The sequence below is a fragment of the Oncorhynchus kisutch genome, linkage group LG25, assembly GCF_002021735.2.
Source record: "Oncorhynchus kisutch isolate 150728-3 linkage group LG25, Okis_V2, whole genome shotgun sequence".
NCBI classification, from domain to species: Eukaryota; Metazoa; Chordata; class Actinopteri; order Salmoniformes; family Salmonidae; genus Oncorhynchus; species Oncorhynchus kisutch.
Window position 1 is genome coordinate 37,187,837 of NC_034198.2, and position 18,889 is coordinate 37,206,725.

The 18,889-nt window shown below is 44.4% G+C and overlaps 1 protein-coding gene across 3 annotated transcripts; it reads right to left on the reverse strand.

The window, feature by feature from the left end:
- Positions 1 to 2,065: 2,065 nt before the first annotated feature.
- On the reverse strand, positions 2,066 to 17,948 carry LOC109870466 (alpha-N-acetylgalactosaminide alpha-2,6-sialyltransferase 2). 3 transcript variants are annotated; one of them, XM_020460986.2, is made up of 11 exons: positions 17,802 to 17,947; positions 15,546 to 15,712; positions 12,804 to 13,182; positions 9,547 to 9,793; positions 7,477 to 7,642; positions 6,832 to 7,006; positions 5,958 to 6,096; positions 5,694 to 5,797; positions 4,364 to 4,447; positions 3,384 to 3,483; positions 2,066 to 2,401 (listed from the first exon to the last, which is right to left on the reverse strand). In XM_020460986.2, the coding sequence occupies exons 3-11, from the start codon at positions 13,016 to 13,018 to the stop codon at positions 2,231 to 2,233; spliced, it is 1,401 nt and encodes a 466-aa protein (XP_020316575.1). In that variant the 5' UTR covers positions 13,019 to 13,182; positions 15,546 to 15,712; positions 17,802 to 17,947; the 3' UTR covers positions 2,066 to 2,230. The 3 variants fall into 3 exon arrangements, with proteins under 3 accessions (XP_020316575.1, XP_031661028.1, XP_020316574.1); XM_031805168.1 differs by having other exon boundaries at positions 15,546 to 15,845; XM_020460985.2 differs by lacking the exon at positions 15,546 to 15,712 and having other exon boundaries at positions 17,802 to 17,948.
- Positions 17,949 to 18,889: the final 941 nt, after the last annotated feature.

Consider the following 18,889-nt stretch of genomic DNA (forward strand, 5'->3'; position numbering starts at 1 on the left):
TACTAAGACTTATGTAACTTAAATCAGGTGATTTTTCTTGTTTGTACTTTGCGTCCTGATAGTAGACATCTTGGAGTGGAGAGAAAACCGTGTTCGACCTTTTATTTCTGTACTTCATGACCTTTTATCTGAACAGAACACCTTTGTTAATGGTGGATTAGGGTTTTCAAATACACACTATCTGGCAGTGCGATGTTCGACGAGCAGGGGGTCCACATTGTTTTTTGTATATATATATATATATGTCTCTGTATATGTGTGTCAAAATGCTGTGGTAGCCATGCTGGTTAAGTGTGACCTTGAATTCTAAATAAATCACAGTAAATCACCAGCAAATCACCCCCACACTATCACACCTCCTTCACGGTGGGAACCACACATGCGGAGAACATCCGTTTCATCACAGAGCTTGAAGGTTTTTTGCAACTGCACTTGTAGAAACTTTCAAAGTTCTTGACATTTTCCGGATTGACTGGCCTTCATGTCTTAAGGTAATGGACTGTCGTTTCCCCTGAGCTGTTCTTGCCATAATATGGAATTTTACCCAATAGGGCCATCTTCTCTATACCACCCCTACCTTGTCAAAACACAACTGATTGGTTCAAACAAATTAAGAAAGAAATTCCACATATTAAATTTGAAGGCACACCTGTTAATTGAAATGCATTCCAGGTAACTACCTCATGAAGCTGGTTGAGAGAATGCAAAGCTGTCACCAAGGCAAAGAATAGCTACTTTGAAGAATCTCAAATATAAAATATATTTGTATTTGTTTCACACCGCTTTGGTGACTACATGATTCCATGTGTGTTATTTCATAGTTCTGATGTCTTTACTATTATTCTACAATGTAGTACATAGTAAACATAAGGAAAACCCCATGAATGAGCAGAGGTGTCCAAACTTTTGACTGGTACTGTGTGTGTACCTTATCTTTATTTTACCTTTTATTTAACTAGGCAAGTCAGTTAAGAACACATTCTTATTTTCAATGACGGCCTGGGAACAGTGGGTTAACTGCCTGTTCAGGGGCAGAACGACAGATTTGTACCTTGGTTGTGAGTTCAAACCCCCGAGCTGACAACCTTCCGGTTACTAGTCCAACGCTCTAACCACTAGGCTACCCTGCCGTACACACATACACTCTAAAGTTTGGGCTCACTTAGAAATGTCTTTGTTTTTGAAAGAAAAGCAAAAAAATATATTAAAAAATTGTCCATTAAAATAGCATCTAATTTATCAGAAATACAGTGTAGACATTGTTAATGTTGTAAATGACATTTTTTTTAATGGAATATCTACATAGGCATACAGAGGCCAATTATCAGCAACCATCACTCCTGTGTCCCAATGGCACGCTGTGTTAGCTAATCCAAGTTCATTTTTAAAAGGCTAATTGATCATTAGAAAACCCTTTTGCAATTATGTTAGCACAGCTGAAAACTGTTGTGCTAGTTAAAGAAGCTATAAAACTGGCCTGTTTTAGACTAGTTGAGTATCTGGAGCGTCAGCATTTGTGGGTTCGATTATAGGCTCAAAATGGCCAGAAACAAATAACTTTCTTCTGAAACTCAGTCTATTCTTGTTCTGCGAAATGGAAGTCATTCTATGCGAGAAATTGCCAAGAAACTGAAGATCTCATACAACGCTGTGTACTACTCCCGTCACAGAACAACGCAAACTGGCCCTAACCAGAATAGAAAGAGGAGTGGGAGGCCCCGGTGCACAACTGAGCAAGAGGACAAGTACATTAGAGTGGCTAGTTTGAGAAACAGACGCCTCACAAGTCCTCAACTGGCAGCTTCATTAAATAGTACCTGCAAAACACCAGTCTCTACGTCAACAGTGAAGAGGCGACTCCGGGATGTTGGTCTTCTAGGCAGAGTTGCAAAGAAAAAGCCATATCTCAGACTGGCCAATTAAAGATTAAGATGGTCAAAAGAACACAGACACTGAACAGAGGAACTCTGCCTAAAATGCCAAACCTGTCAGATGGCAGATGTTCACTAACAGGGATGTAAACAAATTTGTGCACAACATTTGAGAGAAATAAGCTTTCTGTGCATACGGAACATTTCTGGGATGTTTTATTTCAGCTCATAAAACCAACACCATGTAGAATTTATATATTTTTTGTTCAATAATATATAAATATACAGTTTATGACTTTTTGTAATCCTATGGGAGGTGGTCGTTGCCGTAGCAACCTTGAGTGAGTTAGTTCCTGAGTTCATTGGCGCATGTAGAGAGTGATGAGGCCCGCACGGTGGAGTTGTTGCCACAGTGTCATCTCCATCCTCATGTCATGGTTAATGAAGAAACCCACTGGGTGATATTGGCGGTCAAAGTAGTGGTCAGAGTATTTCACATAGTCTGGAGTCATGAAGCCATACGCGCTCACCTGTTTTCAAACACGACAGACAGAAGGAGAGAGAGGTAGAGAGAGGGGGTGGGGACAGAAGGAGCGAGAGGGGGTGGGGACAGAGGGAGAGAGAGGGGGTGGGGACAGAGGTAGAGAGAGGGGGTGGGACAGAGGTAGAGAGAGGGGGTGGGACAGAGGGAGAGAGAGGGGGTGGGGACAGAGGGAGAGAGAGGGGGTGGGGACAGAGGTAGAGAGAGGGGGTGGGGACAGAGGTAGAGAGAGGGGGTGGGGACAGAAGGAGAGAGGGGGTGGGGACAGAAGGAGAGAGAGGGGGTGGGGACAGAAGGAGAGAGAGGGGGTGGGGACAGAAGGAGAGAGAGGGGGTGGGGACAGAAGGAGAGAGAGGGGGTGGGGACAGAAGGAGAGAGAGGGGGTGGGGACAGAAGGAGAGAGAGGGGGTGGGGACAGAAGGAGAGAGAGGGGGTGGGGACAGAAGGAGAGAGAGGGGGTGGGGACAGAAGGAGAGAGAGGGGGTGGGGACAGAAGGAGAGAGAGGGGGTGGGGACAGAAGGAGAGAGAGGGGGTGGGGACAGAAGGAGAGAGGGGGGTGGGGACAGAAGGAGAGAGGGGGGGTGGGGACAGAAGGAGAGAGGGGGGGTGGGGACAGAAGGAGAGAGGGGGGGTGGGGACAGAAGGAGAGAGGGGGTGGGGACAGAAGGAGAGAGGGGGTGGGGACAGAAGGAGAGAGGGGGTGGGGACAGAAGGAGAGAGGGGGTGGGGACAGAGGTCAGTTGCTGCAGTCACAGCCTTTTTTATTTTTTATCTAGTGTTCCATGCCTCAAGAACAATGATTACCATATGGGCCTTTGCTTTAGGCAGTGATCGGAGCAGAATGTAGTATTTCTGTTTTACAGGGCTTTTGAAGACTATCAGGGTCAGAGTAAATGCTGGCCAACTGGAGGGTCAGTGCAGTCATGTCCAGAGAGTTATTGTTTAATGGCACTGGTGGGTCGTACCGTACCTGGTCACAGGTGTGTATCGCAGCCAGCAGCATCACAGCACCTGTTGATGGACGGTAGATGTCCTTGTATTTGGTCTGCATGGCGTGGGCCCGGAGGAACCTACGACATAAAACACAAAAGAACATTTAACAATACAGCTGGTCGACACATTAAAATAGTGTCCAAAAAAGTATCTTCAGGGACAATGGATTTTGTCCTTTCCTAAAATGCCCTTGCTGGAGAAAAGGTTGTGGACAGACCAGACCTGGCTGCCACCTTTTCCTTGTTGAGAGGAGAGCTAACCCCACACAGGCCTGATTAGTATGCACCCGAACAGAGTCATGGTATAATAATTACCTTTAAGTGTTAGATGGTGTGGGATGGAGTTCTGGCCTCCTTGGTGACATCACCAGGTGGTAAATGAGTTAATAGACCAATAAGAGAGATCCAAACCTTTCTGCCAATAACAGCTAGTTTTCAGTTTTCCCCCTCCCCACTCAGACTACTCCCAGAGAGTCTTAGCAAAATCCTCACTTGAGAAATTTCTCTTTGCTAAGAAGCTATTTTTGTTTTCAATTCAAAAATTGTAAAAATAAATAAATAAAAATTAAAAAAAAAATCACTGTAAAGTAATTATTTTATATGGAGATAAAAATGGGCACTGCCACTCAACCAGGGTTGGGATCAGTTACATTTCAATCCAAAAACAACATTCACAGAAGTGCACGCACATGTGTCATATATTATTGGAACCTCAACATCAGAGGACCTCTTTAACCATTGTAGGAAGAGTTCTCGATCATAAAGTGACTCCCCACCCAAAACAGTTGGGACTTCAAAAGGGGGTTTCTTTAATACCTTTGTCCAGGTGTGTGTGTGTATAATCAGAGCTCAGCTGTGATTCGGATTAGCCACAACAACTCTCCTAAAGACTATGTGCTTTGTACTAAGATGACTCACTTCCCCCCCTTTTAAATACATTTTAAAAAATTGGACACACCTGTTTCTGATGTAGCGTATGAAATCTGGATGGTACATCTTCAACTTTTCTACAGTCACATTTCCTCCAAAGTATGTGGGAGGTCTAAAAAGGGAAAAACATAAACAGATAACAGTATAGGGTAGCCTAGTGGTTAGAGTGTAGGGACGGCAGGGATGGCAGGGTAGCCTAGTGGTTAGAGTGTAGGGACGGCAGGGTAGCCTAGTGGTTAGAGTGTAGGGACGGCAGGGTAGCCTAGTGGTTAGAGTGTAGGGACGGCAGGGTAGCCTAGTGGTTAGAGTGTAGGGACGGCAGGGTAGCCTAGTGGTTAGAGTGTAGGGACGGCAGGGTAGCCTAGTGGTTAGAGTGTAGGGACGGCAGGGTAGCCTAGTGGTTAGAGTGTAGGGACGGCAGGGTAGCCTAGTGGTTAGAGTGTAGGGACGGCAGGGTAGCCTAGTGGTTAGAGTGTAGGGACGGCAGGGTAGCCTAGTGGTTAGAGTGTAGGGACGGCAGGGTAGCCTAGTGGTTAGAGTGTAGGGACGGCAGGGTAGCCTAGTGGTTAGAGTGTAGGGACGGCAGGGTAGCCTAGTGGTTAGAGTGTAGGGACGGCAGGGTAGCCTAGTGGTTAGAGTGTAGGGACGGCAGGGTAGCCTAGTGGTTAGAGTGTAGGGACGGCAGGGTAGCCTAGTGGTTAGAGTGTAGGGACGGCAGGGTAGCCTAGTGGTTAGAGTGTAGGGACGGCAGGGTAGCCTAGTGGTTAGAGTGTAGGGACGGCAGGGTAGCCTAGTGGTTAGAGTGTAGGGACGGCAGGGTAGCCTAGTGGTTAGAGTGTAGGGACGGCAGGGTAGCCTAGTGGTTAGAGTGTAGGGACGGCAGGGTAGCCTAGTGGTTAGAGTGTAGGGACGGCAGGGTAGCCTAGTGGTTAGAGTGTAGGGACGGCAGGGTAGCCTAGTGGTTAGAGTGTAGGGACGGCAGGGTAGCCTAGTGGTTAGAGTGTAGGGACGGCAGGGTAGCCTAGTGGTTAGAGCGTAGGGACGGCAGGGTAGCCTAGTGGTTAGAGCGTTGGACTAGTAACCGAAAGGTTGCAAGTTCGAATCCCCGAGCTGACAAGGTACAAATCTGTCGTTCTACCCCTGAACAAGGCAGTTAACCCACAGTTCCTAGGCCGTCATTGAAAATAAGAATTTGTTTTTAACTGACTTGTCTAGTTAAATAAAGGTTAAAAAAATAAAACATTAGTAAATAAAGAAGGAATAATTGAGGGTATTTAATTACAATGGAAATCCACATAGATGCTGTGTGGGGAATGAAATCAAAACCTCCATGGAGATGAACCCATCCGGTATCTTACGTTTTGCTCCTTTCTGGTCCTCTCTCTACTGGAGTGTGTGTGGCAGCTGCTTTCATCAGCAGATAATCCCTGTCATGGTCTGGCAGGAAGACATAGCGTGTCTCCTACAGGATAAAGACAGAGAACGAGGGGAATGCATGATCAAAAAAATGTAAATGAAAGTTAAGAGTTTGTCTGTAAATGAATTAAAGAATGGAGGATGAAGTTTATTCCCAGTGAGTAAATGTGATCGTGAACCATCATCATCATGATGGAAGTGTTCACCTCAGAGAGCGGTGGTCCTCTGTAGCCCGCTCTGGCGTAGCTCCTCATGGAGTTACGCAGTGTGTTGGTAGAGAACGTGTAGAAGGATGTTCTGGAGCCCACATCCTGCTCAAAGCCTTTAATGACAGCTCCGTTGGTCCTGGAGTAACAACAGATGCATGAAACAGAACTTTGTCAATAACCAATATAAACATTTAAAATTTTTTAATTAAAATAAAGTTGCTGGTTCAAATATCAGAGCCGACAAGGTGGAGAAAAAATAAATCTGCCACCGTGTGCCTTTGAGGCACTTAACCCAAATTGCTTCAGGGGTGCTGGACAATGGTGACCATGGCCATGACCTCGCCATGACCTCACCATGACCTCACTCCCTGCGGGTGTCTCAGGGGGAGCTGGGATATACAAAGAAAACACATCTTGATTACATAATCCCTTGTGACAAAGCTCTTAAAAGAAAAGGCCAGGAGTGGACTGGACTCTACCCACATGTCTTTCTCATACTGTTTTACCAAACTGTCGATATAACCACCTCCCAAATGATTATCTTTATACAACACAGGAACACTGTCAAAGACGACCAATTACAACACAGGACACACAGGAAGGAACACGGTGAACCACGGCATGAAGGAACATGAACACTGTCATTGACCTCACACTCAGGTAACCACAGAAACCAGATGCATGCTTCATTCAACAGACTCTTGAGGAGCCCTTGAATCGGCCATCCTGAATGACAAAATTAAACACAGGATGAAGGCCAACTGTACTAACATAATACACATTCCAAGGAACATCTTCCACTTAAGGTCCAACCACCCCCGCAGGCTATTGAGGAAGTCAAGACTAAACAAGGTCAAAGACAGCGTCTCACCTGAATACGTAGTCATGCTGGTCAATCTCATGGCCTTTCTTTGACTCATTCAGAATTCCTCCGTTGCCCACGACAGCACAGCGGACACACCGTGAGCCGTTGCTACGACGATCCCAGTCATCAAACATGTGCCAGTTGGCTGACGTGTTGAGAACAGATAGGGTCGACACCAGAGCTGCAACAACAAATTCATTCCAATGTAATAAAATAACTGGTGAAGACAGCCAACCAACAGATAAAATCTCTGCCTCGCGCACATTTCCAATGGACGACTACTACACTCAACTGTCAGTGTCTCGTCTCACTAGCTGGGAGGCGTGGGTAAAGTCCACAGGGTAAAAACAGTGTAATCATTCTATCGTTTACTCTTGTAGATGTGAGCTGATATGATATTCCCATGCATCTGTGAAGTTGTGCAGATGTACTCAATCGACTGACCATAAAGGGTCGTGTTTCTCTGAAGCCATGTTACATCTTTATTGAGGATCATAAGCGCACTGGAGTTAGACAGTGGCAGTCAACGATGTGGAACTAAATTGTTTGTCGTCAGCATGTGAACATGATTTGTCAGCTAATTTTCAAACAATAGTTGGTATGGAGTAACACATTGAAACGTTCCTGTCAACATGCATTGAAAGTACTTACTGTTAAAGTCGAGGTTTGCCCAGCCATGAGTCCCTGGATACAGTCGGAGGCGCTGGTACTGTTCTGGAGTGGCATGCTTGGCCCACTGAAGCACAGGGATCCTGCCCAGATACCGTACCCCAAAGTCGGTCTGGGGCACCCTGCTACGAATACTGTCTGGACAGTCCTGGATGGAATAACGTTCAGAAAGTTGAAGCTCATTTACTGTATTTCAATACAATTGCAAAACTCTAAAATACTATTTGGAGAACAGTGAAAACAAGTAAAAATGACCCCAGACATTATCACCTTGGCTGCTGTCGCTTCATTCACCTCAGTCCATCTACAAACACATAGCCTAATAGCTATTAGCCGCTACACATGAACTCACATGAACTCAGCACTGGGGTAGACCGCGTGATGATGCCGCTACAACATTCTATGGCGATGATACAAAGAGGGTAGCACAAGAGAACAGATTCTGGGAAACCTGTACTATGACATCATATCCTGTCATTGTCACGGTACAGGGGGCCAGCACAACCTAATGTCCTTATAGAACATTTAAGTGACTCAACATCAGCATCATTAAAACTGAACGAACGGTGTAATTTTACCATGCAGACCTGCAGTTACACAAAGGTCATTGTAAAGTGGGTGATTCAAGCACTGGATGCTGATTGGCTGACAGCCGTATACCATGGGTATGATGTATTTTTACTGCTCTAATTACGTTGGTAACCAGCTTATAATAGCAATAAGGCACCTCGGGGGGTTGTGGCATATTGCCAATATACAATGGCTAAGTGCTGTGTCCAGGCACTCTGCGTTGCACCTAAGAACCTCCCTTATCCCTCGGGCCTTACAAATATATATATATTATTTTATTAAATAAAAAAACTGTTATTTATTTAACTTATATATATATATAACGTTCCACACAACATAATATGGACATGACTTATTTTTTTATTAAAAAGAAGGTTCCGAACCTCGGTGTCCCCTCATTGCTACGGTCTTGTATCAAACGAGGCCATTTAGGTCTTCATCATCAGGGTAACTACTCACTGTTTCTGAGGAACACTGAATCATGGAAAGTCAACGAGTGGGAGATAAGCAGACAAAGAGTTTGATGGGAGTTGTGCATACCACTCCACTAAACAAAATAAAAGGTAGAGATAAAGAGATTGCATTGAACCGTACGGCGTTCCTTTACCACCCACATGTCAGGATAAAATAAACGCTTCACATCTTATCTGTCTTATAAAAGATTATTATGAAAGATATCAAGACGAAACAGTCCAGTGAGAAACCACCACATGGAGTGTTCTCTGTTGTGGTCGACCGTATTTAGTCTATATTATAGGAAAAATAGGAAGCAGAATTCCTTTTAAACTGAAATGACTGTTTTGACAAATGAACCTCAGCCATTGTTCATATGAAATGTACAATGTTCTTTCCTTGTCTCGGTTGACCGTGTGATGACGCTGCAACATTCTTCTATAGTGATGACACAAGGAGGGTAAGAGCAAGAGAACACAGTCTGGGAAACATGTCATATATTTGCCATTATACGTGAGCCCAAAGAAAAAACACCAGCCAGTTTTCATTGGCATTCATTCAACTAGACATCCAACACGCACGCAAACACCAGCCAACATCATTGCAGAACATCAAGTCCACTAGTCACTGAACTAGTGGTGGAATTTTACCATGCAGACCTGCAGTTAAATAAAAAAAAGGTAATTATTCAACTGGGCTTATTTCCATATAATGTAATATGGAGATTGCTTAAGATGGCCCAGAGCTTATCAAATTGCTGTATGAATTACACGTTGATGACCTTTTGGGTTGTGTAATCTGGTGGTTAACTAGAGTATCACTCATGTCATCTGACTGAGATTTAACAGATATCCACTGTCCTTATTTTATAACAAAGTGGGGCTTCCATGCTTCATATGTCTGAAAGTACAATCAGTCAGCATTGACTGCAAGGAGACCACAGGCCTTCTAAGGTCTCTGAAGTAGACAGCAATCACAACAAACACATCGAGTAACAGGGACAGCTCAGAAAAAGGAACTTCAACTCACTGTTTGAGGTGGGGCATCTTCACTGTAGTAGCTGTCGCCAATGAAGGGTGGCTCTGTTGGTTTGGCGGACTTGAGGAGAGCACCTTTAAGATCAGAGCCCTTGGTAGTCCTGGCTCCAGGTTCTGTTGACGGTCTGACTCTGGCAGGGGATGTGGACTTCACCTTTAAACTTAAAGGTGTTGGTGGTGCGATACTACTATTATCTGACAGCGTATTGACAACAAGAGGTTCTTCAGGGTCATGTAACCTGGCAAGAGACAAAATACACACCTTCGAGCTGAAACCGGTGTCACCTTAACTGTCCTGGGTAATGTCAAATGTGTCAAATGTCGTTGTCTCCTGCTACCCAATTGTGGAAAAACGTACATCTTTCTCTAACACAAACAAAAGTTCCTCAGTAACAGCTGAAATATGTTGATTCTGTATCTGACTCAGCAGAAACAGCACACGCTCTGTCAACTGTGGTCATGTGACCCAAATTGAGCAGAGAAGCTGAACCTAAAATGTCTTTCTAAACATTATTATATTATCAACATGGGTTGAGCCTAGTCATTATAAAGTGTTGTCAGATTTCACCATTATTGAAATGTATTTTACACAAACCAACAACTTCTCTTCTTCCAGGCTAATTTGTGGTCGAGTCTGGATTATGGCTGACCCCAATTATTCAACTGGTCGATAGGCTTTGGTCGACCAATATTTTGTTGTTGTCGTCCGGGACAGTCTTGATTTATTCGGAGTAAAACAGTACGGAGAAGTGGTATGCTATTCAATGTGCCAATGGTAGAGCTGCATCGTGTTTGGTAGGGAAAGACAACAATCGTCCGTCTCATAAAATGACCTGTATCCTCCACATTGATGTTGGCCAAGTGCACTTATATTAAATAAACAATAAGGCCTGATTGTGTCTGGATGTATTTTCAGTACAACAAAATGTCAAAGAGCTCTACGGAGTAATATTGCCCCAATGCACTGAGTCATATCTGGACCTGTGTCCTCCAGTCATTTAATGAAGGACAAAGGTAATAAACCAAAATTGGATTAGGGCGTAACCGATACCTGTGACAATCTGAGATCAGAAAGGTGATAGTCGCCACCAGGAAATACAACTGAAGGACTGATGCATCATGGACTATACATTCTCTCATAAGAGGCTCTCGAGCAGACAGAAAAACCGATGGTTGATGTAAAAAAAATCCCCCTTTTCCACAGAAATGCTAAAGTTTTTGTCGTGCAATAGCAGAATTCCCCTTCTCCATAAACTGTTCATTCATCATTGCCCGGCCTGTCTAAATACAGTGATCTCCATTTGTGTTAATAGACAATGACCCCAAAGCAAAAATGCATTTGGAGAGACCGTTTGGAACAAAAAGGAGTGGCAGTACAGGCCGATTTCAAATAACTGGCATTCAGATAAAAATCACTGTTTAGGTGAAACCCAAGGGCTATGGCAGGGAGGGAGGTAGGCAGAGACAGACAGGCAGAGAGGCAGAGACAGACAGGCAGAGAGGCAGAGACAGACAGGCAGGCAGGCCATCAAAATGACAGACCTGCTGAACCTTAAACCACTCAAACGTATGATTTAGTCTCACAGCGAGAGAAATACAGCTGCTTCCACTACTCTGACATTACTACCAGGCTGACATTTCACATGTAACCCCATCCTGTTGCTCTCCATTGGTTTTAATGTTAGCCCAGCTGCTTCCTGTGTGTGGCTACATTGATATGACTTGCAGGAAGACAGTAAGCATTTGATTTTTTTTAAATCCCATGGTTTTAAATCTCCATGATCTCAGGCAGGTGAACCATGTCCCTCTGTACGCCTAGTCATTTGGCAAACCGAGCAACCAGGAAGATTTTCAATAAATAAATAAAAAAGGTAGAAAGAATAGACGTTGCATACAGTATATACATTAATTCCACTAGTTCATACATTAATTCCACTAGTTCATACATTAATTCCACTAGTTCAGCCTTTTAATAAATTAAAATCCCTCCGAATCTTTGCTTTTGAATTACACAACACTAATCATTTAACATTCCCAGACAGTGGCTAGGGTTCCATTCAATTGGTGACAGATTTTTATTTAATTATTATTATTATTAGTTTAACGAGGCAAGTCAATTAAAACCAAATTCTTATTTACAATTACAACCCACAAGGCTAACTGCCTTGTTCAGGGGCAAAACAACAGATTTTTACCTTGTCAGCTCGGGGATTTGATCTAGCAACCTTTCGGTTACTGGCCCAACGCTCTAACCATTAGGCTACCTGCTCTAACCATTAGGCTACCTGCTCTAACCATTAGGCTACCTGCTCTAACCATTAGGCTACCTGCTCTAACCATTAGGCTACCTGCTCTAACCATTAGGCTACCTGCTCTAACCATTAGGCTACCTGCTCTAACCATTAGGCTACCTGCTCTAACCATTAGGCTACCTGCTCTAACCATTAGGCTACCTGCTCTAACCATTAGGCTACCTGCTCTAACCATTTGGCTACCTGCTCTAACCATTAGGCTACCTGCTCTAACCATTAGGCTACCCTGCCGCCCCATATTCAAGCAAATATTCTATTTAAAAAAATCTAAAGTTAAATGTGTTTCCATCGCATTTCAACTCTGCCAATAGTTGTCACAAAAACTGTTGGGTTAAATAGCAAATGTGCCTATTCTGGTCTTGTCAAGTGTGCTTTAGTCAACAGTTGGCAGATACAGTGCAGGTAGGCTGTGCAGGTAGGCTGTGCAGGCAGGCCGTGCAGGCAGGCTGTGCATGGAGGCCGTGCAGGCAGGCTGTGCATGGAGGCCGTGCAGGCAGGCAGGCTGTGCATGGAGGCCGTGCAGGCAGGCAGGCTGTGCATGGAGGCCGTGCAGGCAGGCCGTGCATGGAGGCCGTGCAGGCAGGCCGTGCATGGAGGCCGTGCATAAACTATTGAACCTGTAGCCTTCTGAACTGCATGGTTTCCCAGGTTATATGATGTTTCTTATATTAATATTTGCTTATAAAAAAGGCGTTTCTGCCTCCATTTCTCACATGATACATTTTTTACAGACACAAAAAGATCCCACCATGTCAAACGAAACAAATGATTTTGTCGGCATTTACAAAATTATCCCGAAACTTTGCCGTTTCAGTCACAGCCGTCGTGATATTATTTATACAGTATAACTTCACTCACAAACTGTGAATGGAAACATTGTTAGAAGTGTAATATTTTCCACCAGGAGTGTTAGATTGTTGCATCGTTGTTGGTTTACCTCTTGGGTTCCTGTGTGTACCAGATGCCAGGGAATTGTGTCAGGTTCAGGTTGTCCATGCGCCAGGTGATCTCAAGGTTCAAATAGATGATATAGATGACTGGCAGGAAGCTGACACCCAGGAAGCACAGCCATAGCCTCCTCTGGAGCCCCATGCTCGTCATCGTGGACCTGAGCCTGAGCAGCCGGCTGCGTGTGTGCCCTCTACCCTCCATTGAGGAGGAATGTGGGGAGTAGAGGGGAGTCACCGATGTCCTTCTGAGGAGGATGTTCGGGTTTTCAGGGGAGCAACGGGGAAAGAGACGAGGGCTGGAGTTGACTGTAAAATGAGTCCACAGAGGTGCACACTACTCTGGGGCCTCTCTTACCACATGACAGTCTGGAGAGACAGAGAGAGGAGAAACGACATAGATAAAATGGAGAGAGCAAACTTTACCTCACCGTGTCAGAGCTGCTCCCTATAATCCCTTTTAAATTAAACCTTTGACCCCAAAAATACAGTCTCTCTGTATTCTTTCAGATCCCTCTATTTTAGGGGCAGATGGGCATTTACTTTGGACTGTTCATTGCCACTGATGGATCATGGTACCAGGAACTCCCTCTGACCAGGTGAAGCCTTCATCCTTCCAGAACAATACAGTGATGGCAGAGTAACTGTCAAAATGTACCATCTCTGACAACCCTGCTCAAACCTGTTTAACCCTGCTCAAACCTACTAACCCCGCTCAACCCTGGTAAACCCACTAACCCTAAACCAGACAAGAAGAGGGTCATGATGACTGACTTGTGATAAGTCAAATAAAATGTTATTGGTCACACACACACAACATATGTAGCAGATGTTATTGCGGGTGTAGTGAAATGCTTGTGTTCCTAGCTCCAACCGTACAGTAATATCTAACAATTCACAAATCTAAAAAGTAAAATAATGGAATTAAGAAATATATAAATAGTAGGATGAGCAATGTCAGAGTGGCATTGACTAAAACATAGAATACAGTATTTACATATATGAGTAAAGCAGTAGGTGAACATTATTAAAGTGACCAGTGATTCCATGTCTATGTACACTGCTCAAAAAAATAAAGGGAACACTAAAATAACACATCCTAGATCTGAATTAATGTTCTTGTTAAATACTTTTTTCTTTACATAGTTGAATGTGCTGACAACAAAATCACATAAAAATTCTCAATGGAAATCAAATTTATCAACCCATGGAGGTCTGGATTCTGGACACTCAAAATTAAAGTGGAAAACCACACTACAGGCTGATCCAACTTTGATGTAATGTCCTTAAAACAAGTCAAAATGAGGCTCAGTAGTGTGTGTGGCCTCCACGTGCCTGTATGACCTCCCTACAATGCCTGGGCATGCTCCTGATGAGGTGGCGGATGGTCTCCTGAGGGATCTCCTCCCAGACCTGGACTAAAGCATCCGCCAACTCCTGGACAGTCTGTGGTGCAACGTGGCGTTGGTGGATGGAGCGAGACATGATGTCCCAGATGTGCTCAATTGGATTCAGGTCTGGGGAACGGGCGGGCCAGTCCATAGCATCAATGCCTTCTTCTTGCAGGAACTGCTGACACACTCCAGCCACATGAGGTCTAGCATTGTCTTGCATTAGGAGGAACCCAGGGCCAACCGCACCAGCATATGGTCTCACAAGGGGTCTGAGGATCTCATCTCGGTACCTAATGGCAGTCAGGCTACCTCTGGCGAGCACATGGAGGGCTGTGCGGCCCCCCAAAGAAATGCCACCCCACACCATGACTGACCCATCGCCAAACTGGTCATGCTGGAGGATGTTGCAGGCAGCAGAACGTTCTCCCCGGCGTCTCCAGACTCTGTCACGTCTGTCACAGTGTGAACCTGCTTTCATCTGTGAAGAGCACAGGGCGCCAGTGGCGAATTTGCCAATCTTGCACGGTGTTGGGCTGTAAGCACAACCCCCACCTGTGGACGTCGGGCCCTCATACCACCCTCATGGAGTCTGCTCAAACAGTCAGAAACAGACACTTGCACATTTGTGGCCTGCTGGAGGTCATTTTGCAGGGCTCTGGCAGTGCTCCTCCTGTCCCTCCTTGCACAAAGGCGGAGGTAGGCGGTCCTGCTGCTGGGTTGTTGCCCTCCTACGGCCTCCTCCACGTCTCCTGATGTACTGGCCTGTCTCCTGGTAGCACCTCCATGCTCTGGACACTACGCTGACAGACACAGCAAACCTTCTTGCCACAGCTCGCATTGATGTGCCATCCTGGATGAGCTGCACTACCGGAGCCACTTGTGTGGGTTGTAGACTCCGTCTCATGCTACCACTAGAGTGAAAGCACCGCCAGCATTCAAAAGTGACCAAAACATCAGCCAGGAAGCATAGGAACTGAGAAGTCATCTGTGGTTACCACCTGCAGAACCACTCCTTTATTGGGGGTGTCTTGCTAATTGCCTATAATTTCCACCTGTTGTCTATTCCATTTGCACAACAGCATGTGAAATTTATTGTCAATCAGTGTTGCTTCCTAAGTGGACCGTTTGATTTCACAGAAGTGTGATTGACTTGGAGATACATTGTGTTGTTTAAGTGTTCTTTATTTTTTTGAGCAGTGTATATAGGGCAGCAGCCTCTAATGTGCAGTTGAGTAACCGGGTGAAAGCTGGCTAGTGATGGCTATTTAACAGTGATGGCCTTGAGATAGAAGCTGTTTTTCAGTGTCTCGGTCACAGCTTTGATGCACCTGTACTGACCTCGCCTTCTGAATGATAGTGGGGTGAACAGGCAGTGGCTCGGGTGGTTGATGTCCTTGATTATCATGTTAGGCTTCCTATGACATTGGGTGCAGTAGGTGTCCTGGAGGGCAGGCAGTGTGCCCCCGGTGATGAGTTGGGCAGACCTCACCACCCTCGAGAGAGCCCTGCAGTTGCATGGAGGTACAGTTGCCGTATCAGCCGGTGATACAGCCCGACAGGATGCTCTCAATTGTACATATAAGTTTGTGAGGGTCGTAAGAAGGAATTTAAGGGTCGTGAGAAGGAATTTCTTCGGGCCTATATAGAAATAAAACAGTAATGTAAAAAAAAACAAAAAAAGGGCCTTTGGACCAATCAATGTATTGTTCACATGCTCCTCCCCCTGGCTGTGACGAACCACGAGGAACGTTTCGAATGTCAACAGTTACTCTGACAGAGTACAATCATTAGCACCTGTATGAGAACACACACTTCTATACCTCATCCGTCACCTCCCTCTGACTACAATGACATGGTAAACACAGTGCTGGGCGGATAACATGGCCTTAGGGCACTACATTCTGTTCCGATTGGATTTACATGAGTGAAATACATACTCCTTTAACGTCTGTTTACCCTAGCCTTGGGATGCGGAGTGGCCAAAGCCACATTCCTGCTTCATGTGGGAGTGCAGCTATTAGCATACCGTAACATTTAGACTAACAAAAGAAAGATAGCAATACAAACTATCCAGAAGCTTCTCATCTAAAACCATACCGCACATAGTGTTGCACACTTGATCAATGCCACGATTCAAAAGAGTGTGGATATTAGAAAAGCCTTTACATTTTCAATTGGGCTAAAAGAGGAAAAAAAAAATATATATATATATCTACTGGTATTAAAGGTCATTCTTGCAGGGGCATGTGATGTGGGAGAGCTATTGTCTATATGCTGTACCACTCAGTTAGGGGTATGTGGGGTACAGTAGATGACTCACACACTACCTCCAGGAGGTATTGTGGCAGAATAGAGAATGATAGAGAACTTTAGTGGCCCAAAGTCTGTATTAGCACGGGCAGCGCCATTGAGTGCTTCCCCCACTTAATGTAGTCAACTGGGTGGGACTTCCAATTCATTGGCTGATCCCTCTTGGTGACCCTGTTGGAGTCATGTCCAACCAGGTCACCAGGAGGGATCCGACAATTATGAAGAAAATTGACTACTTTTTAAAAAATGAAGGTAGCCTCAAATGGCACTACTCATTCTGTCACATACCCTAGAATGACACAGATACAAAAGGTTGAGTCTGTGTGTGGGAGACATCTCCATGTTACAGTGCTTGTAAACCAGACAGACGTCCACCTCCGGAGGTAGTGTGGGAGACATCTACACCCCCCTCTGGAGTTAGCCATCTAGCGTGCTCCGGACACCTGTGTGCAAGCTTTCCTGAGGAAGTGTAGTTTGGTTAGATGGCAGCATCCATAGCTGTATGGCTGTGGAACGGTTACATTCTGTCTCGCTGATGAAATAAAATAAATTAAAAGGCCATATATTTCCAAGCCCATATCGCATGCGTTGATTATCAATGTTAAAACACAGTTTTGAGATTGTAGTTCACATGAGCCTGTCGTTGGGCTGGTGGATGAGTAGGGAGAAGGAAGAATGCGTTCAGCTGTCCTGGATTCAGTTTGTGTTGTCAAAGTAGTGTAGAGTAAATCTTTGAAACATACCAAAATGTAATAAATTCATCAGTAAACATTTATCAAACTACTGTAAGACGGAGGTCATTAAAATGTCAACTATTTACTTTCCCTGACTTAATCTTCAGTGTTTGTTTTAAGATAGATGACCAGGGAATGGAAGGAAAACCTTGATCCTCAGATTAGCCCTGTTCAACACATCTGTGAAAACTTTGACATTTGGTGGAAAATAGAGACAGCAAACATTTTACATTAAAAAAGGTCTTAAAATGTATTTTATAATCTTGGCTGTGCTATCTATCACCTTTTTCCCCATTCAGTTGAATAATGATGATAATAAAATACTTTCCCCTCTTTTGATTTAATTCTCCTAAAAATCTGAATGAATCCTACGAAGAAGAAAAACGCTGTAAACTTGATGGTATTTGTTAAAGTTCATGTTTTGCACCGATTAAATGATCACCCCCAGAGAAACAGCAAGTCACTACTCTGAGATCTCTCTCCTCCCTTTTCACAACACAAAGCTAAACATAGAAAATAAAAAAGTTAAAATGTCCCCATATCCACTTACCTGTGACGAGTCTTCTTTAGTGACAGTTTTCTGTCTGCATAGTAGGAGAGTAGCGACAGTAGAAAGTCATCTAAACCAGAAGAACTCTTTGACTAATAGACCGGAGCGCCGGCACAGCACAGCATGGGCGGGACGATTGTGAAATGAGCAACAGATGCTGGCAATTGGGAGAGAGGGAACATTTACTACGGGGTGTAATCATTAGTCCAAACCGTTTTGTTTTGCAACGAAAACTAGCGTTTCTATTTGACAAATTCACCAAGGTCCAGCCCCGTTTCGTTCTCTTTAGTTCCTAGTGAATACACCCCGGTCTACAATAAAGTCAGACGTGAGACGACAGCGTTAGAGGAATAGCGTTGCTATGGTCACAATGGCTGTGTTCACACAGGCAGCCCAATTCTGATATTTATTCCACCAAAAAAATGTACTGTCCAGGGCAGAGGTGTCATGCCAATTGGGGGCTAGTGCCCCCTCAGATTTGTCCATAAAAAATGTGTTACAACGAAAAATTATACTTTAGTTTTTGTTTTTCTGTAGTACTACTAGCCACGGAGCATTTTTTGTGGAGTTGGCTTTAGATAGCCCAGATAGGTTCCCAATCTCATAACAAGCTACCAAGAAGCCATTTAATAAGACTATCAAGTTAGAGTAGCTAGCTTGTCTAAAGCCTTGTTCCCATTGACAGTTGGAAGTGACTCAAAGCCATTTTTTTTGCATATCTGATTCAAATCTGTTCTCTTTCCTGCAGTCTGACCAGCCAAAATGCACATGGAATCGGATATTTCAAGCCAGCTTTGTAGGTTGTTTGACGTCAGATAGAAATTTGATTCCTGGCCATAAGACTTCTCTGAACGGTAAAATCTGATTTATTTGCCCTCAAGTAGTTTTTAGACTGTTATTTGGCATAACTTGTTGCTTGCTAGCTACTCCGTTAACAGTTTGACAAGAACGTGTGGTAATTAACTAGTGTGTTAATTGTGTTTAAGATGGCGCCGAAGAACATGGCTGACGTTTTACATTCTCCCAACCAGTTGTGCTATTTTGTTATTTGTTTGCATTTTGTGTAACTTGTTTTATAACTTGTCGTG